This window comes from Manacus candei, unplaced genomic scaffold (genome assembly GCF_025592945.1).
Source record: "Manacus candei isolate 608988 ecotype Guabito, Panama unplaced genomic scaffold, ASM2559294v1 h1tg000071l, whole genome shotgun sequence".
NCBI classification, from domain to species: Eukaryota; Metazoa; Chordata; class Aves; order Passeriformes; family Pipridae; genus Manacus; species Manacus candei.
Window position 1 is genome coordinate 1,383,834 of NW_026138119.1, and position 27,207 is coordinate 1,411,040.

A 27,207-nucleotide genomic window follows, 5' to 3' on the forward strand; every position below is an offset into this window, starting at 1 on the left:
CGTGCAGTCCCCCTGGGGCTGTGTCACAGTGGCCTCGTGCAGTCCCCCTGGGGCTGTGTCACAGTGTCACTGCCACAGAACGGGCAGGGCTGGGCAGAGTGTCCCACACCCCGGGCGGGGGCTCTGGGGATAACCTTGGGTGTTCCAGTGCTTTACACTCTGTCTTGAACTCTTGCCTGAGTGTTTGGTTTGGTTTTTGTAATTAAAAAAGGAATAATTGTGGAATGGAATGTGGCCTTCTCCGCTGTATCCCTTTGAAAAGCGCGTGGCTTTGAAGAGGTCTGTTTTAAATAGGTTGTCGTATAAATAATTTCAATCATGATATTCTGTTGTTTTATGAACATCTCTAATTAAATTTAAGATAACTTCTCAGGGAATACTACCATGTTATTTATTCTGACAGCCAGAGGAATAAGGACATTGCATCAGTCTGGAATGCTTGCTAATCTGAAGTGTTTCACACTTATTTTCCTGATGGAGAGGTTCCAGGGCTGCCTTAATTGCTTCTTTCGAATTCTGGATAAATATTTTTGTCTTCTGGGGAGCACACCTTAACATGAAGTAATTTTGAGAGATTTGTAATCTGGTATCACTGAAAACTGTCTGTGGAGATAAACCAGTGCAGTGTCTGGAGCTGGCAGAACTGGTGTGATTTTAACCCAAATTCAGTGCCCTGGGTAACCATTTCCTGGTGACAAGCCCAGCTGGCAAATCACAGCCAGAAAGATATTGCACAAGGTAACAGCCTGGAGTTCAGTCCAGCACCAGGGCTCCCCTTATAAAATAATATATAGATAAATATATATATTTACATATATATGTGTGTATGTGCACACAGACATTTTTGATTTCACGTGTTTTGTGTGTGTTTTATGCACAGTTTTTTGTCTTTCTGGAGGAGGGTAAAGGGAGAGCCTTGAAAAGTCCTTCCCTGCTCTTATCAACACAGCAGCCTCAGCTGCCCTCCTTGGATCCCCTGCCAGGGTTGCTATCATCTTCTGATCAAATATTAATGTGTGATTCTCTGCTTGCTCACTAATCCAAAGCCAATTAATATTATCTGTCAATTATTTACAGATCCTGAGGTGCGGAGGCAATTCCCAGAGGGCTACAGTGACCAGGTTTGGAATGCGTAATTAATTTTTTACATGACAAAATTTATTTCAGGGTTGTTCAACATATTATTGCTGCTCTTTTTACTGAAAGAGATAAATGCATTCTTAGAAAGAAAAAGAAGCTGTAATTAGGAGCAGAAGGATACAAACATTTTTACACTGAAGGCAGCAAGGGGAAGAACTGGGCTCTCGGAAGGTTGGTTTACAGCCCCGAGTTTACGAGGGAACATGAGAGCGGGCAGGAAAATTGATTAATAAATTTCCCTTTTTGCCTTTGGGTGCCAGAGCCGCGGTTCATTTGGCAGAGCTCTCGGCATTGTGTGAGGGTTTATGGCTGTGTTTAACTGGGCACCTGGCACTCCAGCGCATTTTTGGAATTCCTGCCTGCTCAGGCAGCCTCTGCTCGGCTCAGAGGGATGGTGTGACCCCAAATGTGTGGGTGGGACACACGGGGGTTCATCATTTAGTTGGAACACAGGTTGGGTTAGGGATTTTTCCCCGGGTCTGTGGCTGACTCGGAATGAGCAGCTTCAGGTTACTTTGTGTTTTCTGTGCTCTCCTGTGTCTCCTCAGGAGTGCACTGGGCTGGGGTCGGAGCTTGGGGAGGGGGATTATTCCTGGGTGTCTTAAGGCCACTGGAGTTCCTGTGGGTGCTGGTGGTCAGCACTGGGGTGTCAGTGCCAGCTGAGCTCCTGCACCTCAATTCCTGGGAAGTGCTGAACTTATGGCATTGTATAACTGTTTAATATAACAATAACTTCTGCCTCAACGAGTCCCTGCTATTGGGTGATAACAGGTTAGGGTCAGCACAGCTGTTTTGTCTCAGGTCCTTTCCCTCTAGTTATGTATTCATGCCACATGAAATTGTGTGTCATTTAGACTGAAGCATTTCACAAATTGTGAGCTGTGCTGGCTGGCCAGGGCCAGGGCAAACGTTTTCATGTTGGGCTATAATCACTCTGTGCAGGGGGACCTTGACCAGGCCTTCTGGGTGGGTTTGTAGCAGTAGCAGTAATATTTTTTCAAAGCAGCTATTGAACTGCTTTTCACTGTAGTTCATTGTTAGGACTTCCTGTGCACTTGGGTACAGCATGGAACTAACCCTTGTGAAGGACTGCAGCCCCATCGCCACTGTAGGTCTGTGATTTGTTAATAAACGTGCCTGTGTTTGTGTTTACCTGAGGACTGACTTCTTTCCAGCACCCTGTGCAGTGATCAGGGTTGGGTGTGAGCTGATGGTCCTTCAGAGCTGGGACGGTCACTCGTGTCCATGACCAAGGTGTTACAGGAGAGCCTGGTAATACAATTGACTTCATAAAATTCTTAACAGCCCCCTTTCTTCTGCTGCAAATGATTAGACTTGTATAATATTGCTATGAATATGCAAGACTGAATCAAACTCAGAGGAGCCACAGGCTCATAAAAATTCTTAAGATGTTCACCCAGTCCCAGTCAGAGTTTCCGATGGCTGATGTCAGACCCCCCAAAACACACAGAGCTGTGTTTGTGTGGCTCTGGGGGTGGGTTCTTACATTGTCACGTATTTTGCACATGCAAACTTAAAGGGGAAGCAAAAGAGAGGAGGCTGAACTCCTCAGCCTCGAGTAGATTTCAGAAACGTTTTTCCTGTTGATGCACAGGAGTATTTTCTGGTCCTGGTAACTGGACATTCTGAAAGAGGAGAACATGTCCAGAGCTGACAGATCTGGATTTGAAAAATCACCTGTGAACATTTAAGTAAACCAGAGAGGAAGAGCTTCATCCATGTTTTTACTGATGAATTTAGAGCTCTGAGAAATATATAGGTTGCAAATCAGGCCAGTTAGGTTTATTTCTTAAAGCTTCTGGTTTATTGTTTTTTTGGAAGAAAAAAATTGTCAGAGTGCCAAGTCCCTGCAGCCCAAGATGCACAGTGCAAACCCCTCGATTTCTCCATGTGTTTCTGTATGCAAGGGAGAGAGATGATCTGCATGGTAGTGCAGGCAAAAGTTGTTTCTAGCAATCAAACATTTATGATTTAATCCAGAAGGAATATTTGAGTTAAATCAACACAAGGTAAAGCACTTATTAGTAAGAGGAAAAAAAAAAAAGGAAAAACACCTCAAGTTTTTTTTTATTCATCTAAACTCTCAGTGCTTGTTTTTACATACACTGTATTTCCCATGTACCAGCACATCTGATCAGAGACCCTCGCTGCTGCTAGATGTTTTATTCTGTGTGTTCTTTGTACCTTACAGTAAAAGAATCTGTCACAAATTATTGTGCCTCACTGCTTTAGAAACTGAGAAAAAAGGGAGGTTAGATTGACATCTGTGACTGAATAATGATGACCAGCCTTTTGGCTCCCCTTGAGCCACAAAGCCAGCATTGCCTTTAGAGAGGAAAAAGGAGTAAGAAGAAAGGGGAGGGATAAAAGAGAGTTACAAATCTGTGGTCCCGGAGATGTATTACTGTTGGGCCAGTTGTCTGCGTGGTATGATAATCCATTTTGATCTTCTGTCTTAATTGTCTGCTAAAGACAAATGGGCAGTAAAAGTTCATCAGTTTCATCTTTTGCTTCTCATTTAGAGACAGAATAAATGATCCATGGCTACAGAAGAAACCTTTCTTTCTGACACGGAAGTAATGCAGACCCAACACGTTTTATTAAAATATTTCTCCCTCATTATTTCAGTCCTCTCAGCTCTGATAGATCTTACTGTTTCATGAAAAATGTAATCTGAAATGTAAATAAGGGGTTTGATACAAAGTCAGGAAGTAATGAGCAGGCCAGCCACATTGCAGGAATTTTGATTGTAATTACTGACAAAGTGAATTCTGCGTGTCCTGATTTTTTTCCCTCAAGTTGTCTTTGACACGTTCAGACCACAATGACATCTACGGTTTAAATCTGTTAAATAACTGTATGAGGGAATATTTTACAGAAAATGTCATAGACAAGGTAACTGAGGAGCCTTACTAAGGGGAGAAAATGCTAATGATTGCTCCAGGCCACTTGAAATGGGTAAAACGGGGCTCCTTTGACTGGCAGGAGGGGGCTGGAGTAATCTTGAGATACATTTTTAAAATAAGAGTGTTTTAACTTCTTGGGCTGTTTTATAATGGCTTTCAAGAACAAAATGTGTATTTATGTGTTTGTGGTTGTACCTAGCATGAAATCAGTAATTGTTGGTATTATAAGCAACAGTTTTTCAGAGCTGGCTTTTTAGCATGACATCCGAATTTAAACCAGATGAGAACTGAGTTTTTCTTTATAAAATGCAGTCACTGTAGGGAGAAGTATCCTTTTAAAAAATAGAGAAATACTTCTGTATTTTCTGGTTTGGGTTCCTGACAAAACTTTATTAATGAAGTCAGTTTTTTTAGGTGAGATCCTGTACTACTGGAATATTGCAAACATCAAACCATGGCCAGGCTGCTTTACCCTTATCACCATGTGTATTTTGGCTGTCCACTGTTTGGAAGATTAATGCCAAGATAACCAGCTCTCCTGGGCCAGTTAATTTAAGTATAGGGAAGTTTGCAGCAAAGATACAAACTTCTGTCAGAAACAATGTCACAGCAAATAGTTGTTGTGTAAATATATAAAAATAGAAAACAGTAAAGCAATCAGCGAGAGCTGTAGGAGGAATTGCACAATCTTGTCAAAGGCAGTATATTTTTCAGTTTTTTTTGTTTTTTTGAGTGGTGCATCATTTGGTCCCTGACTGTTTTAATCTTTATAGCTCATCTGGAGAGGAAATCAGAAGTGCTGTGGTGATGGTTCCCGTTTGTGAGCTGCTCTCAGTGGTATGATGGCTTGTCTGTAATTTGATGAACTATTGTGTGCTCAGTTAATTACTCCAGGAATGGCTGAGGTATGTGTGCTTGCAAGCTGGTACTTATGCAGATTGCTACTTCTATTCTGCTGGTAATTTTTCTTTCCACTGGCACTGAAACAGAGTTTATAACGAAACCAACAATCTTTATACATTTATAGATAAACTGTAAAACTTTTATGGCAGTCTTTATATAGAAACTAATGGTCTTTCTTGTACCAAGTCTATGAGCATTGTACAAACATTGCACACAGGGAAAAATAAAGAGCACTTTCTTTGTGTCATTGAGAGTTGTGTGATTGGAGAGGAGTTACACAAATGGAGCATAAACCCCCCATCCTGAGAAGTCTGGGTGCTCTGAGGGGACTGAGTTGCTTGAACAGGGATGATTATAATCCAGTTGGATATTTCTGAATTGCACACAGTATCCTGAGCATAAACTCCTTGCCTTACAGGCTGCACACACTGTGTGATAAATCCTGCCTTGAGAGCAGTTTAAAATAATGGCTGTCCTTTAAGGAGCAAGTGAACAAGTTGGGTTGGAAAGGTTGAGTAATTAGTGATTTAGAAAATCTAGGAAAGTGGTCCTGGTGTTGTGAAAGCCACTTTGTATTAACCCAAGGCAGTGTAAATAGTAAATGTCTGAAGCAGAGCCCTCACACTGCACTGGCACAGGGGGCTTTGCCAGTGAAATCCAGATAAACCAGGATGGATGGGGTGGGACGGGTGTGGCCACTGCCCTGTGTCACCAGGAAGGTGAACCAGCAGCAGGAACAGACACCTTTGGGTGCCCAGGGACAGGTGAGGAGCTCCCCCTGTCCCCCCAGGGCAGGTGGGACAGGGCTGTGCCTCTGGAGCTTTCTGGAGGCAGTGGAGCCCGTGAGGACAGAATGGTGGACAGCACCAAACCATGGGCTTTGACTGCAGAGCTGAGGGCTTCCTGAACTCAGAGTGCTTTTTTTAGACCAGATGTATTTTCTTTAATGTAGGAAAGTAAAGAAAAATCCTCATTTATTCCTCATTTGCTCTTTCTTAAGCATCCTTGTCACATGGTACAAGTTGCTTTTTCATTACCTTTTCTTTAGACCAAACAGGTGAGAGGTCAGTTTTTCTTATGTATTTGTATTTGTGCCTTTTCTACACCTCTCTAGTATAATTTAATTAGAATAAAAACTGCAGAACCAAGTGTGCTGTGTGTGTCTGCAGCAGGGTGTGTGTCTGCAGCAGGGTGTCTGTCCTGTTCTGGGTGCAGTGCAGGGTGTCTCTGCTCCATGGAGCTGCAAACCTTGAGAACTACAGGGCAGAGCTGATTTGCATCTTAATAGAACCTTTGCCATAGCCTGTTCATCCCAGTTGCATTTTAGAACTGAAGTTAATAACTGTAAGAAGGAGAGGTTGATGCAGTATTCCCATGGTGAGAGAGCTGAGCCAGGAGCTGTGTTTGACACAGGAGCTGGCTTTGGTGATCAGGAGTTCACACAGCACTGGAGCACTGGAGATTTCTGTCTGGTTTTCTGTGTTTATTTTACTGCTGTTTGGTGATTGGCTGCAAAACTCAGTGCAGTGGATTTGTGCAGAGCAAAATCAGTCTGTGTAAGTACCCCTGAAAAAAGTTAGTCCTGAGAGCACCTGAGGCAGTGTTGGACTCTGTGTGAAAACCGTGTCAAAAACCAGCGTCCAGCAATCAGAAAAATTCTGAATAGAAATAGAGCAGTAATTAGGCTCAAGTGTGAGGAAATGGGTGCAAGGCACTTTCTAAACAATTTCAGTTTTCTTTCATGTAAAATTCAAATCGATATTGGGAGTTCAATAAACATAATTTGATTTTACCACAAATGGTTCAGTGCGTGCAAATAGTGCTGGATACAGTCACATGGCCTTTGTTATACAAGAGGTCAGACTGGATGATCATAATGGTCCCTTCTGGTCTTAAAAACCTGTGAATATATGAATAATTTACAACCTGTCCTGCCAACCCTCGTTCGTTGAGGTGGTCATATTAAAATCCTGTGGGACTGCTCGTGTGAGTAAAGGTTGTGGGATCAGGCCTGAAGTGAGTAATCATTATCACTTATGTTTAAATTTATTGATAAAAGTATAAAATATTCACTGCAAGTAAAGCTGGGTTTCTTTAAAATGGGAGATGCTTTGGCAGTAATATTCTACTTGGGTTTGTTAAGCCAGGCAGTAGCAAAAGAGTTTTGGAAGTTCTTTTGTTTCATAAAGAGATAGTGCAAAGCATTTACTTTGCATGATGCCTTAATTGAGTTTTCCAAATTATTTTGCAACCATTATTCTTTGTTCTTTTTTACATTTATTTTTTAAAGGAATAGTTGCAAAATAGCCTGAAAGAGGATTTGTTGGTGATTGATAGATGGCACTAATTGGTGTTCACATGCTCAAACTTTCACATGTGTTTGGACAGCAGAGTGAAGCTGGTGGCATCTTACACAGACAAGCTGGAAATTACCCTGAAGTGTTAAACCAGGGAAGTCCAAAGTTCTTTGCTTTATACTTGGAAAACTCCAGATTCTAAGTTCAGTCATCTTTGGGCATATCAGCTCCTTTTTCTTACAGTAAAAAGCACTTCCCAAGGCTAATGAATGTTTGTTTAGCTTTCAGGTTTTTGACCACATTTTTCTCTAGCATATTCTTGTATTTGGAAATCTGAAAGTTGTGAAAATACTGACAAATTTGAAGAGCTGTGTCCTGTTATAACCCTCAGTTGTCTGAGGTGATCACTGACTTCACCTCATCTCTGCACAGTTTAACTGTTGGAAAAGTTCTCCTTGCCCTGGGGGCAGGAGTGTCCCCATCACATTCATCCTCTTTAATTCCCTGCTCTGGGGAACTCTCAGATGGGTGTGGAGGGAATGCCCAGCCTGAGGTGGGAATGCCCAGCCTGAGGGGCAGGGCCAGGCAAGGCTCACAGCTGGGCAGCTGTTGCCCCCTTTGGGATGTTGGGTGGTTCTGTCACAGTTCCCACCTGGGGAAGGGAGTGCAGGACCTTCAGCAGTGGCAGCTTCCAAGCTCCTCCTCAGCAGCACGTTCTCCAGCAGTGAGGAGGATCCTGCTCCCAGCAGCTGGACACCTGGGAGAAGGCAGATCCCATGGCTGTCCCTGCCTCTGGAACTGGATAACTCCAGGATACCTGGCTGTGTACCAGGGGCATTTTCCTTGGCAGTCTGAGTTCAGTTTTAGTAACAGTTCCAGAAGCGGGGGGGTGTTTTCCCCTAAGCCCCACTGCCCTGAGGGACTGGTTTCCTCAGTGCTCCTCAGGAATTATGCATTTGCTCAGGTGTTGGTTTGGAGCCCCAGTCTGTAGCTCATTCCTGCTCAGGGTGTCACTAACGGGGGATTTATGGTATGGAATGGCCAAGTGAGTTCAGGATACACTCTAATATTGTCTTTGGTAACCAGGGCAGGAAGAAACTGAAGTCTAATGTTACTCTCTCACACTTTTTAATGCTTTGAATTTCTAGAAAAGAGCTTGTCAGTGAAATTACTCAATTTTACAGTGAGAGATGGTGGAATTTCTGCACTATGGAAGTGGCAGCACAGGGATTCCAAAGGGCTCCTGTGCACAGAGGGTGGTGTGAAATCCTTACCTTGCCCTCTCAACCACAAATTCTGCTCTTGACTTTCACCTGTTTTCAACATGCAAGTTTCTGCACATCCTTTCTTTGAGAAAGGGATGGGAGTTGATATTTAATGACATTTACTATTTGTTGAACGAAATTGTTTGTTTCTTTTGGGTTTTGTTGGTTTGGGTTATTTTTGGTTGTTTATTTATAACATCCTAGGGATTAATTTTTCCTTTAATTTAGTTTCCCATCTCTTGTGCCTGGATGCAGCAGAAGTGAATATGACAATTTGCACCCAGCTAGAAGAGATTACATCTTTAAAAGCCAAAACTGTTTGTGGGATTTTTTTTTCGTACTCCCTGAAAACTGAATCTCCTGTTGGGGCTGAACCACAGTGCAGATTGATAGAGGTGTAAAGTAGTCACATGGGCAGGATTTGATTGCAGGATTTAATTTAGATTTGGAGCTCTGGCCCCTCTCTTTTAACATGTTATATTTGTATGACTGAATTCCTGTGATTTGCATTATCTGATTGTAGCAAAGATCACATCTTGTTGTGTGTATGACTGAAAATCTAATTTGAACAGTGCTGTCCTAATAGTCTGCTGTGATCATAAAGTTTGTATTTGCTAACAGAGCTCATTTTCTAGCAGCCTCTGCTTTGGAGTGTTTGCTCACATGTGTTTTGGAGAGGCTGGGCAGGGCTGGGGCAGCAGGGATCAGCAGAGACCTTGCCCAGTGATGCAAACAGGGCACTTCTTCCCTGCACGTCTTGTTAGCTCTCAGTGCAGACCTTTAGTGGTGCTTCTTCAATAATTTGTTTAAACTATGCAGTACAGATTCCTTATTTTAGCACTAAGACTTACAAAGGCTTCTTTTAGCAGCCTTTAATTTCGTACTTATGTATGTGACATAGCCTGTGGCTGTGATCTCTGCTGTGAATCTGCAGTTGTTTTGGGATGAAAGCAGAAGGCAGCTGGAAACTCAGTAGCTACATCTAGCTGTCTACCTAGAGAAGGCCTTGATTTCAAGTTTATCTAAACAAGCTCGACTAATCCCAACTATCTGGGGGGATCCACTGTCAAAACAAGCAGCATGGCCCTAAGGCAAACACAGCCATACAGAAATGAAGGCTGGGACTCCCAATACTCCGATGGCTGCAGACTGGAGGCTTTTTTCCTGAAAAGAGAGTAGGAGAGGTGCAATTTGCATAATGCCTTTTCATTGGGAACTTTTGGAAGGCTGACAGAGGTCCAGCTTATAGCGCTGCAGCCACAATACAGAGTCTATAGGAGAATCCTTGAATGACCTGACCATATTGAAAGAAAAAATGAAAGCATCCAAGTATAGCCAAGTGAGTGTGGAAAAGAGGGCTGGTGCATTGTCTAACATCTGCTCTACTTCTCGTTAGTTTTGTTCTTTGGTATTCTATGTGGACTTTGGAGAAACCTAAGACAGCCTAACATGAATCCTATAATCTTCCTTCTGAATATTTATGTAGTGTGCCAGCCTCTAAGCTGTCCTTTGCATCTTCCTACTTCCCCCTCATTTTCATGCTCTCAAATGAGGCCAACATTTCAAAAGCTAAATAAATGTTTGTGAATGTTTATAAAAGATTTGCATAAATTTGTCCTTGTTTGACAAAGATCACTTTTTTCTTATGCCAGTTCTGAAATATTTTAAAGGTTTCAGTGCTTGTCTTGACAACAAAGTCCTGCCTCAGAGAACAATGATTGCTGATTAAGTGGGTATGTGCTCCGAGCTGAATAGAGCAATGGGCTGAAAGGGCCAGCCATCTTAAGCCAGAATTATAATATTTAACAAATGTTAAACCCAAGGATATATTTAAAGCTTTGTTTTTGAGGCAGTGTACCTGTGCAGTTGACTTAGGGGGTGTGCAGGATGTGATTATCTTTTCACAGCTAATAGTTCTCACCTAATTTCTGCTAAATGTGGAAGCGAAAATACTCCCCATTTTTAGTCACTAAATGTTTAAGATATGTTTAATTGAATCAGTGTTCTAGCTCTCTGAGACTGACACTTCTTACCTACACCAACTGATCACTGTTTATGCACATAATTGGACCTGATTTTTTTTATGCCTGTCTGTATAATTTTTCAATTCTTTGTTATTTAAGACAATTATCCCTGCAACAGTAGCAGTAGATTATTTATTTTTTAGCACGTTCACTAAAATCTATTTCTCTTAGAATAAAACCAAATCTCTAATTTTACTGAAGGGCTGTTTTAAAGCCATTTATTGAGGAGATCTCTTTGAAAAAACGCTTAAATATTTTAGTTCGGCTTTACTTTGGGGTGGGTTTGTTGGTTTTTTTTTCCTCTCTGCTGGAGAACAGTACCAGTCGTTGCCGTTCTTTTGTTCCATCAGTTGAGAGGTTGAAGTTGTCATTAAGGCAAAAGCGGAGCTCCTTCTCTGACACAGTTTTCCTCACATCTGCCAGGCCCGTGTCCCAGGAGGAGCCGAGGGGCCGGGATTCAGCGCGGGCCCATTATCCCGGGATCCCGGAATATCTGAGCCGGGGACAGGGCCAGACCTCGGGGACGCTCCGAGCCCGTCCGTGCGGGGGCCACAGCACAGCTGAAGGGCTGGTGGCAGGAAAGCTTTGGCCTTGGGGTGTGAAATTCTAAGAAACAGAGTCACAATTAGGTTTAAAAAATTCAGGGATTTTCGAGCTTTATCTTGAAATATGTTTTCGGTAATGCGGGGAGAAGAGTTGCCCATCTGTGCACATATTTTGTGCGTTTAAAATATTTAAATGCTAGCAGGCCTCAATATGCTTAGGAAATGTTATTTATCTCCTGCTCTTCCTGTTTCCAGCCTTGGGGATACGTGTGTTGGGGCTTTGTGTTTGTTTTTAAACCCCAGCATTTTCCTGAGAACACTGGGTTGCCTCCAGTGAAATGATGTTATTCTGTACTGGCCCCATTCCCCCGATGACCATCAGACTTTGGGAGAAAAACCCTCCCCTAATTCAAGCTTTAGAATTGCTCAGAAAGAGCTGATGGATTTCCAGGACACAAAGCAAATGGATGATCTGGTGCTATAAAGTTGTATTGGAATACCAGTAGAATTAGAAAAGTAGAGATAAAACTAAATTCAGGTAATTTAAAGTAATTCTATTAAGCAAATTATGCCCTGATTTTTTTTGAGGGGGGGGGTAGAACATTCCTTTAAACAACTGATTAAAATTAATTCTTAAAATATTTTGACCGTTACAAAACTCAGTAATGCTCAGTAGTGCTCTGAGATGTGAAAAGATGTTATTGCAAAATCAATGCAGTGTGAAATTTGACATAAATATTTTAAACAAGCAGTGATTTTTTAAAAAGAATCCATGTTGTATCAGTTTTTTCCAAACTAGGGAAAGCTTTAAAACTTAGAGAAATCTTTGTTTTCTCCATCAAGTTGCAGAATCTCAGTGGTTTGGTGGGGCTGTGTGACACCAGCCTCTATGCAGGGCACTGGCTTTGGAATTTGGAAATTGGATTTTATGGGCTTCTGGAGCTGAAATGCTCCTCCTGATTTCAACTACAGGTTACACAGCATTTCTTAATTGGTGAGAATGCTCTGTAATAATAACCTTGGGAAAATTTGATGTGAGGTAATATAAACTGGCACCAATAATAAATGCAAATCCAAGTTTAAACTTCCAGAACAGGAGCTGGAATGATCCCTGTTTGTCACTCCGAGCTGTGGGCGAGTTGCAGAGGTTGAATTTTCTGTGCCAGCATTGATTCCTTCTGTTTATATTCTACAAGTAAAATTTTGAGCAGTTGCTTTGTGAAATGTTTGAAGTTATCCCATTGAGGTGGTGGTTGTTGTGCAGAAAGCTGTTCCCTTTCCTAGGAAAATGTCTGGGAATGTCTGACCAGCCCTGCACGGCCGACAGAACTGATGCTGTTCTGCATGGCCTGTACCTTTGCTTTCACCACCCTTTGGGCTTTACACAGAGTTGTTGTCAGGTTTAAGTTGGTTATTTGGGTGCACTGACAACATTTTTGAATTCTTAAATCTGTTATTCCCTTGCAGTGATGATTTAATTAATTGTTGGTTTAAATGATTCAAAAAGATGAATTCAATCTAAGAGCAGTTTACAATTCTATGGGTATAAAACAGATTAACGTACAACCCAAATTTAACTGGGCAATATTTTGCTTCAGTTGATGCTTTAGCACTTTTTAATGCTACATTAACATTTTTGTAGGGTTTAAATTTGTTATTTTTCAGAGGAGGAATAAAATCACCTGTAGTTTCTCACTGGTCAAGTCAGTATCCTGTTCCCTGTTCTTACATTCCCTGATCCCATCAGGCTGGTTGTCCCTCTCTCCTTGTTCTCCAGTTTCTCCTCCATTCTCCATCCTTGTGGTGGCATGTGGGAACTCTCTTGGTGTCCCTCCATGGAAGAGGGAGGGTTCCATGCTTGTTTCCTGGATTCAGATGCTCTTTCAAGCTGGATAAGATGAAAACTGTGTTTCCACCCTCTCTGTTTAGTGTTTCACTTTCAGCAGCCTCAACTGTGCTTCACCTCTGCTTTAAGGCCGAGGGAATAAAAGAGCATCCACCTTTTTCGTCACGGAGCCACCTCCTCTCTCCATGGAAAACTCCTGCTCTTTGCTGGGCTCCCCCCTCCTGTAACACGCAGTTGTGGGGTTTTGGGGTTGCTTCCTTCCCCTCCCTCCATGATCCACAGCTCCAGGCCCAGTCTGTACTCTGGGTAGTCTTTTCCATTTCATCCAGATTTTCCTCAGGTTTCCCAATAGGCTTCCAAATACAGGTTCCCAACCTGTTGGTCTGTGTGGTGTGTTCTTTCCCTGCTCTGACTCACATCCATATTTGAGTGTCTTGCCTTAATCATTCCTTGTTTTTCACAGATCTCTGCCTGTATTTTAATTTCTTTTCTGTCCAGCTTCCTCTTACACTTCCTGTTCCCCGTGCATGTCTGGTGTCTCTTTGTAAGAGGAGATGCTTTGCAGCAGCCCCTTCTCCAGCCCAGCCACTTGCACATCATTTATCAGGGCACTTTTATTTAGTTGTAGCTGCACAGGGGATATCTGTTCTCGATGTTCATTTGAACAGGAGGAATAAAGAGTTATATTTAAGAGAATCTGAAGTTGTTCTGCTGATTTGGAAGTGGGAGCATACGGTGAAAGGTTTAAAAATAAGCAGGATTTAAGCTACAGCTTGCATATTAAATACAGCAGTGCAGATGCCCGTTTTCCAGCATTGTTGAGCTTTCCTAGGATTCCATGTCAATAGATGGTTTGGGACACAAGCCCAGTGTGTGTTGTGTGTGTTCCCAGACGCTCCCCAGCCCCTCTCCTGGGTGTGTAGGAGCTCCAGGGTGACACAAAGGGCTGAGCACGGCCTCGTTTGTTCGGGGAACTTTGCTGCAGAACCCAAACTTAATCAATGAGCTCGGGGCTGTCTGTGATAGGTTACGTACTGCCTGTATTGATTGGGGAGGATTTTAGAAGAGCCACGTGGGGTTTCTAATGTCAGCAGCACTCGGATTATGAGAGGAGCTGGAAGGCTGGCTGGGGAGCCAGGTGGTGCCTGTCCTGCAGCCCTGAGCCATCCCCCCGGGACACGGCTCTGCCCTGCCCTCAACTGCGGGCACTGCCTGCTGGGGGGGCCTTGCTGCTCATTAAATGGGACAGATCCAACTGCAGGGAAGAGGATGGGCCGAAGGATAACCTTGGGATCGATCCCCAAGCCTGGCAGGGGTGCCCTGGGGACCTGGCTGGGGCTCCCGGGGTTCCACACCCGTCACCTGCCCGGCCTGGACTGTTGGGGGCTTCTCTTCTTCTTCTTGGGGGTTTCATTTACAGGCATTTGTGTTTCTTTGAGAAAATAGGCATGAGGGAATAAAATAAGAAAACAGGCTGTTGATGCTTCCTCTGTGTTTCGTGCTGGGTAAAAAAAGCATAAAAGAGATTATAAGGTGCTGACATGGAGCATTTCTGGGTTTGGGCTTGTGGTGGGTTTTGTTGGAAATCATAAAGAAATGGTGGTTTTTCTAGGTCATAAGTAACCACCCACCTAAAGAGGTCGGGTGGGAAGTTGTGTATGATGTAGGTATTGCTTATCTTTCAAACTGAGGGGTATTTAAAGAATTAAAAAGAAAAAAAGCAGCATTATATTTAGAGTAACGAGCTTGCAGCTTGAGCAAAAACGGGATAGTTCCCCAGTAATTGTACTTCTTACATCCAGAACATCAGCAGTTTTGCTAATTAAAAACTAATTCTGCATATGAGTTTTAAATTTTTTTAAAGAGTTACAATTTAAAAATAAGCTTGTGGTTAACCTGTACCAGTCTCAATTTTTTCAGCTGTGAATCCAGGCAGATAAGTGTCGGTGTATAATGAATGGCAGATTATGTCCAATGACATTACAAAAACCAGATAATAATGTCACTGTAAAATCTTTCTTTAAAAGAGAAGGCAGTGTAGAGTGGTAAAGATCCAGTATATTCAATATATTGCCTCTTTAAGGGAAAATTTCATTTGCTGTGTTTAGTAAACTGGGAATATCAAGAAACAAGTGCAAAGTGAGTTTTAAGTCTTGCACTGCTCCAATAACACAGTGCTGATGAGATGCTGGATGTTTTATTGTGGGAATGGGTTTACTTGCAGTTACAGGAATTATGTAGATCATCAAAATAACAGAGAGAATGTATTCTGCCATTTTGAGGTGACTGATGGCTCGTTACCTTTTAACGCTGTTTTATTTCAGAATTTGATGCATCTACACGATTTGTTTCTAAAAAAATAGATACACAGTCATTATTTTGAGGACAATAAAAATATAGGCACTTTGCTCTCCTGCAGTTATAATTTTGATGATCATTGGATTCTTTTGAGGGTTTCTTGTTTGTTTTTTAGTGCTTTGTGCAGTGAGATTTCAGCTGTGCTGAAGGACAACTGTGCAGGGGTTAAAACTGGTCAGGGTGCAGGTTTTGTGGGTGAGCAGTTGGAGTTGTTCAGCTTGGGGAAGGCAGTGCAGTTCTGCAGTGGGGGAGCCCACTCTCATTAATGACACCTTGGCTATCAAGGCATTGTTTTGGGTCGAAATGCAGGTTTCTGCAGAGTTTCCTCTGAATCTACATAACTCCTGCCCGAGTTTGCCGTGCGATTCAAAGCAGGGGACGCCTTTGCTCTACACGGCTTTCTTCAATAGACCCTTTCTTGTTCTTTAAAAACAGGAGGTTGTTAAATAATCTATCAATAAACTGTCAAGAAGTCAAAGTTTCCATATCTGTTTCTGCCTGAAACCTTCAGAACTTGCCACATTTTAGTTGTCAAGAAACCTCCAAAGAAGAGAGCGAGGAGTTGAGCCTGAAACCAGGGCTAAGGCTGGGCTGTGCTGCTGTGAATTATGCAGGAGGAACATGTTCCTGCAAGGGAGTCAATATGTTTTGTGCTTCACTGAAGGGGTGATTAGATTGATGGAGTTTATTTGGGAACGGTGGCGTTTGGTTTAGAAATAAATGAAGCGAGAAGCATCTATTTAGTCATTGATGATAATTTATTGCTGCTGGTCAGAAAAGGGTTGAATTTATTAGGGGGGTTGTTGTTTGTTCAGGGTTATCCTGTTTAGCTGAAAGCAGAAATAGAATTTACACTTCAGGGCCTGAAATATTTAAGTGTGAAGGAGAATGAGCAATGAATTGGCTGTAGGAAAGATCTGCAAACTGGGAGACCTTTAATGGGGGGTTATGGGTTGCAGAATTCAAATTTTGGATATTATAGAATGATCTAATGGATTGCTTTTGTCTATGAACACAACTGTTTTGGGACTAACATTTCTGGGTTTGCCTCTTTACTGATTGTCTCTGTTTAATGTTGTAAAATTGAAAATTATTAATTTATCTGCTGATCGTGTTTTCACTTTTCATAGTCATCCTTTTCTTTGCTCTCCTGCAAAGGCTGTGCTTAAAGGTTTCCCCATTTCTGGTGCTGTTTTGCAACTTGTAGAAAATGGTTTGTGGGTTTAAAAATCTGCATTAATTTTAATACACATTATTTTAGCCAGTGTTTCAACGCTCAGATTTTCTTTTTAATAGCAGTAGGCAGCGTTAAACATTCCTGCTATGAGACCTATTGGCTTCTTCTTTTGTTATTTATCTTGCTGATGTTAGGAAGTGTTCTCTAATCCCCAGACCTCTGTTCCTAGGTAACAGTCAAAAGCTGTGCCAGCAGAAGTGGTCCTGCCAGGCCAGGCCCATGTGGTTTGGTGTTATTCACTCCGATCCATATGGTCAGGGCAGGGATTGTCCCCAGAGAGGTGTTAACACTCAACAACCCAACCTCCTCCTCCTCTTTGGAGAATTGCTGGATGGCTCCTGCTGCCTGCCCATGTGTGAATCTTGATTAATTTTTCATTTTTAATGAAGTTTGATCATGTTTATTATTTCACATGATTGACTGCCTGATACTCCTTCCATGTAATTGATAAAGCCCATATTTCTTCATCTGTCTCTTGTTTCTTCAGGGCAAAGTTGTGAAATTGTGTGATGTGGTTAATATTAGATTTATTGGTCCCAATAGATGTATAAATTATCTTTTTTTTTTCTCTCCACAGGAAGTTCTACAGACTTTGACCAAGTTTTGTTTCCCCTTCTATGTGGACAGGTATTGTTAGCTTTTCAAACTTTACAAGAAAATAAGCTTGTCAATAAAACCCCTGTAGAAAATAAAAACCATTCCATTCATAATACTCTGTCTGTGTGACTGGGACTCAGAGCACCCGAGTGCAAATTACAGTCCTAGAATCACTTTTTCCTGGGATTTTTATGGGCACCATCAAAAAAAAAGAAGTTTTAAAAGTTGGATTTGCTCAGTGGCAGCACTACGAGGGTGTTTGGTGTTACTTCTGCTGAGAATGCTTGGGTAGCAATTGTCAGATGTGCATATTAATATCAAAGCTTTGTGTGCTCATGTGTTTCATTTCTTCATTGCCAAAATTTGGGTGGAGCAGTGAATTAAATGCTTTGCATTGAAAGGCCTCATGCTCTTGCTGGAGTGCTGGTGCTTTGGGGGTGAGATCGTACAGTGAATGTCAGAAGATCTGAGAATATTTAATTGTTGTAATTTGGAAAACTCTACAAGTTCTGTAGTCTTCCTTTTACTGTGAGTTATTTTTGGTGGTTTCATGAAAGGAACGAGAATTGAAATTTTGCAAGGATGCACCAGTGCTCACATCATCCTGAGCATCACTTAATTGGGCAGAATGCCTTTCCTTTGTCAGCTGAGACACTGAATGGTTTGGGTTGAGCAGATTGACCTGGACTGTGATTAGACTGCTGGAAATGTTTGTCTCATTTTAGAATTTGGAATCACTCTTTTGCTGCTCATCTCTTTCCTCTCCTAAGGGGAGGGAGCAGGGAAATACTCATATATATTTTCCTCATGTATATGTTTCTACTAGAAATATTTATGCTTCCTGTGTGTAGATTTATTGTACCTAGGGGTTTTGTTTGTTCTGTTGTTTTTGGTTTTCCTCAGCAATATAGCATTTTGAAAGATAAGAACACTGAAAACCCATATGGGGTGCAAATGAGAACATAATGAAAAGTGATTCCCATTTCTGGATCCACTTGTTTGTCTGAGTATCACAGACTGTCACTGAAATGCTGTAAGCCAACTCCTTGAATGTAAAGGAGAGATTGTAACCCATAACATACTTAATAATTGCAAATTAAGGGTGGACTTCCAGTGCTGCAGCAGGTAAAGGACACCCCAGGTGAAGGTTGTGGCAGCTCCTGCTCTTCTGACTGTACAAGTGCCCAGTGTTGGCCCTGGAGGTTTTGGCTCTCAGGACACAGACACTTCACTGCTTTCATGTTGGTTCTCTTTGTGTCTGTTGAGGCCAGTGGGCAGCAATCCCCAGGGCCTTGTTGCCCATTCCTTTAGGCACTGGAGCAGGAGTTTTCTGCTCCCTTGGTGGCAGGATCAAGGCAGGGCCTCTTCCCCAGCTGCAGGAGGGCAGAGCTGCCCCTCAGTCTCACTCCTGCCAGGACTGTGTTGGTCACACAGAGCTGGAGAGGGGGCATGGAAAGACATCCCTGTTCCTCTGTCCCCTTCCCTCCAGCCCTGACTGGTGTCTGCCCAGTCAGAGAGGAGATTGATGGTGCTTCCAGCCCGTGAGGCTCTGAATGGGCCTCCTGCCCATTGGAAGCAGAACTGTGAGTCCCAGGGGTTGATATTCAGATCTGAGGAGGGCACTGTGCACCTTGGGAGGTTTATCCTTCCTGTGAAGAACTGGCACTGACACTTGGGCAGGACCTGGGGGCCAGATTTGGTTTCTGCAGATCACATCCATGCAGGACTCTTTAGGTTTGCTCTGGAGGAACTCCCCAGCTCGTCACAGTTGTTTAATAAACAAGCTTCTCCCCGCTGTAATGAAACATGGTTTCCCCCTGTTCCATAATTTTAATTGTCAGCTCAAGTGCTATTTCTCACACATACTCTGCTCTCAACCTTGTTAAAATTAAGCATATAATCCCCTTTTAAAACAGCATACTAAAATCACCATAGTAACATTACATCCAAGCTTTACAGATAAAACACACCACCGGTGAGGGATTTTTGGGTATCCCCAGCAGCTCAGTGTGGTTTATGGAAGTGGTTGCTCTGCTGACATTTAGATTTCAGGAGGATGATTGTACTTCCACTGGCTAATTTTCAGACTACTGAGATGCTTTAAACATCTGTCTTTCTGTCCATCTTCATCACTGCATGTTTTCCCTTCCTTGTTTGGAGTCCACTGAAGGATTTTTCTAAGCTGGACAATGACATCTTTCCCATCTGGATCCAACTTTTACTTCAGAAAGTCTGTTTTTCTTTTGTTTCCTCCTCCCATAGAAATTGTTTATTGCATTGTATATGACATCACAGAAGAGAATATTCTGAGGCTGGTAGTTAAATGGCTTTGAATTTAATGGGATATTTGTTGCAGTTGGTAGAAGTGACTTGTAAAGCTGCACATGTCAGTGTAAGTCATTTTTCTCAGTTCTCAGTAAACCTAAAAAACCCTAGAACATAACCTGAAATAAATGTTCATTTCACGTCATTAGAAATATTTTGGGTCATATTGAGAGAATGTGGGGTTGGTTTGTACCGTGTGCCCTTGGTGGAAGATGGTTGATAGTCAGAGTCATTTTCATTTAAAGATAAATTTAGCATTTTTAGTTTCCTCCCACACTTAAAAAAATGGAAAAAACCCCAAACCACAACTCCCCCCCCATCCCTCATCAAACAAGGAGCACGTTTAAGGTTCTAGAGGGTGCGTGCTCTCAAAGTTAATTTCTCAACAGAACTCTGCTGAAAGAGGAAATGTTACAGGTTCAATGACTTGCTGCTTGACAGAGTTAGCTCAGCATTGACTCCCTGTTGCTCTCTGTTCCAGCCATGCAGTTAACCAAGTGGGGCAGAACTTCACATTTGTGCTCACAGACATTGACAGCAAGCAGAGGTTTGGATTCTGTCGCTTGTCTTCTGGGGCCAAGAGCTGCTTCTGTATCTTAAGGTAGGTCTGTGCTTTGGCTTCTGGCTGACTCCAGGAGCAGGGTTTGGCTTTGCTGTTCCACTGCAATTATCATTTCCAGCTGTTCCAAATTGTTTTCCTATCTGGCCCTCAAAGTCACTGCTCTTCTGCACGAGTGGTGCAAAATCTCTTGCACTTGGAGTTGCTGTGCAGATAACTGTGTTTGTTTGTAGTCAACGTTCTGGAGTTGACAACGTGGAAGAGGGGCTCTGTGCAGTGATTTGATATGACACAGCACGATGGCAGCTGTTATCTTTAGCTGTCACAACTGATCTGGTTAAGACATTTCGTGGACATTTGTATATGCAAGTTTTATTAACAAAGCATCTGTTGGTAACTGAGAGAATGTCACTGATGCTCTCCACAGCCTCAGAGTTTGGATGTGTGAGCTCTGCTCTGTCCCACTGAGGCCTTTGTGAAGTTTGGCATAATAAAGACTGTCAGGGGGAGTTGGGAGCAATGCATTTCACAGAAAATGGGCAAACAGGCTCTATCAGAAGAGATTTTGATGACCTCCCACAGCCATGTAGGAATACAGTCCATAACTTTTTATTTACATTTGCTGCAAGAAATGATGCCAGTAAAATCAGTGTTGATCCCAATACATCAGTGCCATCAGGGACTGCTGTGCAAGGAAGGTTTCCACGGGGCATCTGATCTGCCTTGGCTTAAATGAATTTAAGAGTTGTCTGTCTTCTGCTTTCTGCTTTTCGTGTGTTCACGAGGAGTGGGAAATTTGGGAGCTGTGGCCCAGGTAGAGCCAGCTCAGAGTTCCCTGGGAGCAGCCAGGGTGTGATGGGACAGTTGCTGGCTCAGTCCCAGCTGAGGCCCTTGCCCTGGAGCAGTTGTACACGTCTCTCTGGGGGTCTCTGCTTTGCTCTGCATGGGCACAATCCAGTGTAAGGACAAGAGGAACCTTCTTTGTCCTGGGAGTGCTGAGTGTGGGACCATGTGTGTGTGTGTGTGTGTGACTGAATGTGCCCCTGGGAGGAACTCTAAAATACAGGTCACTTCCCAAGGGCAAGGACACCCTTCCTCCCAGGGGTGCCTTCAGCAGTGCCATGGATTTGGGGTTGATGGACACAGGTAATGTCTGTGCCCAAGTGTGTGATGTGCTGTACTTCAGCAGTGTGCTGTGGCAGGGATCTGCTCCCCGGGCCTCCACTGGAGAAGCTTCATATTTGGAGGAATGGTTGTGAACTCACCCCGATGACTCCTTACCCAAGTGGGAGGCAGCGTGGCAGGGGTTTGCTCAGGAATTCTTGCATTCCCTCTTTTCTCTAGTGGACATCTCAGCTGTGACTGGCTCTGGCATTCCAGCAGTGTGGAATGTCCTGCAGACAGGAGGGTGCTCCCCAGCTCCTCCTGTGGCTGCTCCCCTGCAGAGTCAGGCAGTGGTTCCCTGAGTCTCATGTGGGCAGTCTGCTTACAGCAGGCAGCTTTTCCTGATTAATGTCAAATGAAGGGAGAAATAGAGTTTTAAAAAGACAATCTGAATGAGGGATAGTCTGAGTCCCTTCTTGCTCCCCCCTGGATCAGAGTTCTGTGCTGTCAGCCCCCTTTTGCCGAGCGAGTGCCAAGAAGAAATGAAGTTGTTCTGTTGTGGTTAAATGTCTTCTGCCTCAACTAAGAACCAAAGAAACCAACACAGTGGATGAACTGGGACTCCTCACCTCACTGCTATTGCCTCCTTCTCCTGGGAACTGATCAGAAAAAGAAAGTTCATCACTGATGCAAGTTTATGCAGGTTTTAGAGGATAATGAAGAGTGTAAATCAGCATCACATGAACTCACTTCCTCTATTCCCAGAACTGCAGATCCCATTATTGATGTGAATCTTCTCAATGTCCTTTATGGATTAAAGGATGGTGCATGGAAAATGGATGGGGAAAAACCTGCTGAAGAATGTGAGAATGATATGAAAAGGCAAATGGGGATGAAAAGAATGTTGGTTTATTTGTTTCTAAGTTACAGATTGGATGGCAGCAAACTTCAAGTATCCCTTGCTATGAGGAATTCTTTTCGCTCAGACACTGCTTTCCCAAGTTTCTGCAGAGCTCTGGAAGCAGAGCTGAAAGCTGACACAGTGCTGGAAGGCCACAAGTCAAGGTCTGGCCGTGAGCTCTGCAGTGACCCGGCGCTGTTTCCGTGGATGCCGAGCACAGCGAGGTGCCTCTCGGGGTGCAGGGGCAGTGCAGTTATCCTGGGGTCAGCAGGGAGCAATTCCACGTGCAGGGAGCTCTTTGGGCTATTTTAACCAATACTGCTCTGAAACCTGCTTTCGAGGTACTACTCCCGTACTTCTGTTCCTGCTGTAGTGGCCTCGCACAGATCGATGGAAGCCTCTGGTAACTTCAAACCCGCGTTTGCCGGGGGCTCTGTGGGTTCCTTCCGTGTAGAACCGCTCTGCCTGATGCAGGATCTGCCTCTGCCTCCGTTTCCTTTCCCTCTCCCGGTTGTGCTGAAGGTGCGGCCGCGGGGCCCGAGCTCGGCTGACCCGGAGCGGCTGCGCTGGCGCGCCCCGACCGCCAGAGGGCGCGGGGAGCACAGGTACGGCCAGGTGAGAATGGGGAGCACAGGTACGGCCAGGTGAGGATGGGGGGGGAGCACAGGTACGGCCAGGTGAGAGTGGGGGGGGAGCACAGGTACGGCCAGGTGAGGATGGGAGAGCACAGGTACGGCCAGGTGAGAGTGGGGGGGAGCACAGGTACGACCAGGTGAGAGTGGGGGAGCACAGGTACGGCCAGGTGAGAGTGGGGAGCACAGGTACGGCCAGGTGAGAGTGGGGGGGGAGCACAGGTACGGCCAGGTTAGAATGGGGAGCACAGGTACGGCCAGGTGAGAGTGGGGGGCACAGGTACGGCCAGGTGAGGATGGGGGGGGAGCACAGGTACGGCCAGGTGAGGATGGGGGGGAGCACAGGTACGGCCAGGTGAGAATGGGGAGCACAGGTACAGCCAGGTGAGAGTGGGAGAGCACAGGTACGGCCAGGTGAGGATGGGGGGGGAGCACAGGTACGGCCAGGTGAGAGTGGGGGGGGAGCGCAGGTATGGCCAGGTGAGGATGAGGGAGCACAGGTGAGACACAGACACAGGTGGGTTTGGGATGTGACCCCAGGTGAGTCCCAGACCCCCCAGGGGATTGGGGTGTGACTCCAAGTGAGATACAGACACACACACACACACACCCCCGGGGGACCTGAGGGGTGACCCCAGGAGAGTGACAGACCTCCCTGAGGTTTGGGGTGTGAGCCCAGGGGAGTCACAGACCCTCCATGGGTTTGGGATCTGAGCCCCAGGTGAGTCACAGACCCAGAGGCTCTCGTGGCACACACCAGAATCTCCTGGGGAACTTGGAATTCCAGGCTGCCTTTTTCAACACATTACAAAACTTAAAATGTGCTTTTAAATTATTCTCTCACAGCGAGGTGAGAGCTGATGTCCAGTCATCAGATTCCGAGCTCTAATTTGGGAATTAGAAAAAAATTCACAGCCAGGGATTTTTTCTTTCTAAGACTTTATTTAAGGATTTCAGGATTTTGGCCCCCAGTGGAATAAATCCTAATGGATATGCATTAAGAGGCTGAATTTTATTGTTTCTGGAGGTTTGCTTTAATCTACCTTTGCATCACATTTCACATGGGCTTTGGAGGGAGGACAGTATGGATAATTATGGACTTAGTAAAGAGCTCTGGTCTTTTATTTCAAAAGGGAACAAAACCAAACCCAACTTTGCGTCACTTTGCTTTGGTTCACAAACTTCCTGGGCCAAGCTTGACAAGGTCCCATAGCCATGTGCAACTGTGATTTCAGTGTTGCTGAATTTGAAGGTTTCAGTGGGTATTCAGGGTTTGTACCAGACTGGAAATCATTCTCCTCGAGTGAAATGCAGAAACATTTGTGTGGAAATCCCTCTCGGCCAAAATAGCTGAGCTCTGCACCACTCCTTTTCTAAGATAAAAAGAAATGAATCCATAATAGTTTGTGACAGATGGCAGAAAATGTAACTAACTGAATGTGATTCTGTATGGAGTTATTTGAGGTTTTTGGTGTGATTTGTTGTGAGTTCCTCTCCTCCCCCCTTTCCTTCCCTTTGATTGCAGTCTTTGTCCATTTATTCTTAGGACAGAATAAGATTTCTGAGCAGGGGCCTCTCTTGTGGTGCAAAGTGAGAATTGTTTTTAATTGAGCAGAAACATGTGGAAGGATCAGGAATATCTCAAGGGATTACAGAAAAATTCCAAATTTGTACTACTTACAGCTTGTGTTTAGAGCGGGGTCTGCTGGGAATAAATGTTAGTTAGTGTGACCTGTGACCTTAAAAACTGTTGACATGGATTTCAGCCAGAAACTGGCCACAGAACTCCTTTGTTAGGCTCATTCATAGCTCCTTGAAAACTCCAGTCAGTGAAAGTTGCCAGCTCAAATCTAAGGAAAGCAGAGCCCTTTTTTTTCCCCTTTTTTTTTTTTTTTTCTTTTTTTTTCCCATGCTTTGGAAACAGTGGCCGCCCCTTCCCCAGCAAGGCTCCTTTAATGGGGCTGCGGGGCCGAGCCCTGATTGGAACTGACAGCTTCCTGGCCCGGCTGTGCCAACTGGCAGGGCACTGAGCCATGGCACCAACCGCCCGGGACAGCCAGGGCCCCGCCCCAGCACTGCGGGGGCACAGAGCGGGCAGCTGGGCTGGGCATGATTTGGGATGAGTTCCCCTTGGCACTGGTTTGGCCAAAAGCCACAGGGGAGTGTTTACCCTGGGGGCAGAGAACACGGTTTGGAGTTTTGATGTTGTTGTTGAATGCTTTGAAAAACCTCATCCCCCCGCTCTGAAGGGGTTAAGCTTTACAAGACCTCCTCCCTGGGCACTCGTTTCTGTCCAGGTTTGCCCCTTTTGGGGGTTCTGGGTGTCCCAGCTGGGTCCCTGGTGGCACTCAGTGTCTGGCTGCAGGAGGGCTCACCTGCCCTGAGCGGTGCTTTTGGAGTGAGAGGCACCATCCCACCAGTAAGTTCAGTTATTCACCATGACACTTTCTGCTGTTCCTCAGCTGTGGGGTGAGGTCCCACAGGTTCAATATCCTTTGAACAACCTACACTGTTAAAACACCCAAACATCCGAGTTTTGATTCACGTGTTCCTCGAAGGCTTCATTTCCCACAAGTGTAAGGCTGATGTGTCTGGTGGAATGTCCTCCATGGGATTGTTTGAAAGAAGAAAGTAGTAGGTGCCAAGGTGAAGGAACCTCCCTTCTGCCAAGGACAGGGCACCATTAGCCAATCCTGACTGCTGTGTGCCAGGGATGGAGAGGAGGAGGGGGGAGGAATGGGAAGCTGCTTCCCCCTCACAGCCACCCTCTTCCTCTGGAGGAATGAGATTCTTGCCTTTTTCTTCATCTTTATCATCCTCTTGAATCCTTGTGCTGGTGTTTGCAGCCTCAGCCTGGGCTTCCTACTGAACTGAATTTCACTGGATTCCACCCACTGTTCCAGAGCTGCCTTTGCTGCCTTCCTGCACACACCAGGAACATTTGGTTCATGGTAGTGAGTCAGGTTGGAGTAATTCAGCTCAACAAGAGCTTGAGCCTATAGAAATTCTGTCATAACCCATGGAAATTATTCAATACTTAAATTAGAGAGGTTGATATACTTTGTTCTCAAATGTTCTGTGGCTGTTGTTTGAGAGGAGGATTTGCAGATGAATAAGGAAGGACATCCCGTTCTCAGTGGATCTGGAGGAAAGTTTGGAACATTGAAAGGCACAGATTTGTGATACATGCTTTGAACCAGTGGTAATGGGAGTGTTCTTCTGTGCAGTGTACTGGCACTGATGACAAAGAGTTGAATGTATTTAGTAGCACTCTGATATATGGGGAGGCTGAGCCTCAGAATTCTTCTTGTTAACTAAAAATTCTTAACTGATTTACAGTGGCTTCATGCTTTGTTGTTTTTCCTTTGCATATATAAAGTAAATTAATAGGAACACTGTTTTGTGCCTGCTAAGAAAGTAGTTGTGCTGCTTTTATTTTGGAGTGAATTGGAAGGTGGAGAAGGGAACCAGCACAAAGAGGGACAAGGAGCCAGTTGGGCCCCCAGTTGCCATTAGTGACACGTGCCATGAGGGTGCACCCAAAGCACTTTTGCTCTGGCAAGCTGAGTGCAATAAATTGTGGGTGCTTTTCCTTGGTAAAGTTCCACTTAGTTCAGTGCAGCCTGTGTGACATTAGTGCTTTTATACATTGATGGAATTTTAATTTAGAATTACTGTTTAAGAGAAGTTTACATATAATCCATTTCTTTTAAAGGAGAGGAAGAGAACTGATGATGAAACTGGGCTGTCCTACAGCAGAGGAAGAATTTCTTTTGCCAGCTTAAAGTTGTAGTAATGAGTTTAGGCTGCAAGCAGTGACTGTACAGAACCCCTGGGCAGAGATAGCCATAAAAAAGAACCCAAACAAAAAAAATCCCTCCACCTTTCTCTCTATATATCTCTTTTACTTGGTTTCTTTCCTTTCCCTTTTCACTGTCAGATTTCTGTGTAGACACAGAAAATATTACTGTCTAATTAAGTAAGAAGGAAGTCCAGTCTTTATTTTCTGAGGATTTACTATAGTTGTATGTTGAATAAAATGGTAATAAGTGAAATCAATGTTTTGCTTCCATAAGTATCTATGTGATACTTTGAAGCCTTCCAAGAGATGTTTGGTAATGGCTGGAACACTTTTTGGACAGTCAGTTTGGTCCTTGAGGTGTATCGACCCTGGAATCCCTGTTCTGCTTAAAATGCTCTGGAGATGAAAGCAAATGGCAAACTGCTTCTGTTAGACATTGGCAAAGGCCATGAAATCCATGTATAAATCATGAGAAATTGGATCTCTCTGATTCAACACTGCAACAAAATAGTACCTAATAAAAATGTTGCTGTAGAGACTCTGTCTGCAGCCTTCATAGATTTTTTATTATTGCTATTTTTTAGCAGAGGCTTCAGCAGCTGCTCTGACTGTCAGTGAGAGCTGCAGACACAGATCCCTCAGGGCTCTGCATGGGCCCTGCCGAGAGGAGAGGAGAGGACAGGCAGACCTGGAGCTGGAGCCTGACCTTCCCCAGAAACTGGAGTTCCCTCCAAGCTGTAGCTGC

The 27,207-nt window shown here is 44.1% G+C and overlaps 1 protein-coding gene and 1 long non-coding RNA gene across 7 annotated transcripts in view; both read left to right on the top strand.

The window, feature by feature from the left end:
• DENND1A (DENN domain containing 1A) overlaps window positions 1-27,207 on the top strand; it is a 150,138-nt gene that overhangs the window by 27,069 nt on the left and 95,862 nt on the right. For all 6 annotated transcript variants that reach the window (XM_051807499.1, XM_051807504.1, XM_051807501.1 and 3 more), the window contains exons 3-5: window positions 1,078-1,121; window positions 17,120-17,169; window positions 19,946-20,065. In XM_051807499.1, coding sequence (XP_051663459.1) covers window positions 1,078-1,121; window positions 17,120-17,169; window positions 19,946-20,065 — 214 coding nt within the window. The remainder of the gene's footprint in view (window positions 1-1,077; window positions 1,122-17,119; window positions 17,170-19,945; window positions 20,066-27,207) is intronic.
• On the top strand, window positions 21,033-23,755 carry LOC127480005 (uncharacterized). Its single transcript, XR_007907746.1, has 3 exons — window positions 21,033-22,633; window positions 22,821-22,983; window positions 23,141-23,755. It is a non-coding gene; the product is annotated as an uncharacterized LOC127480005 (long non-coding RNA).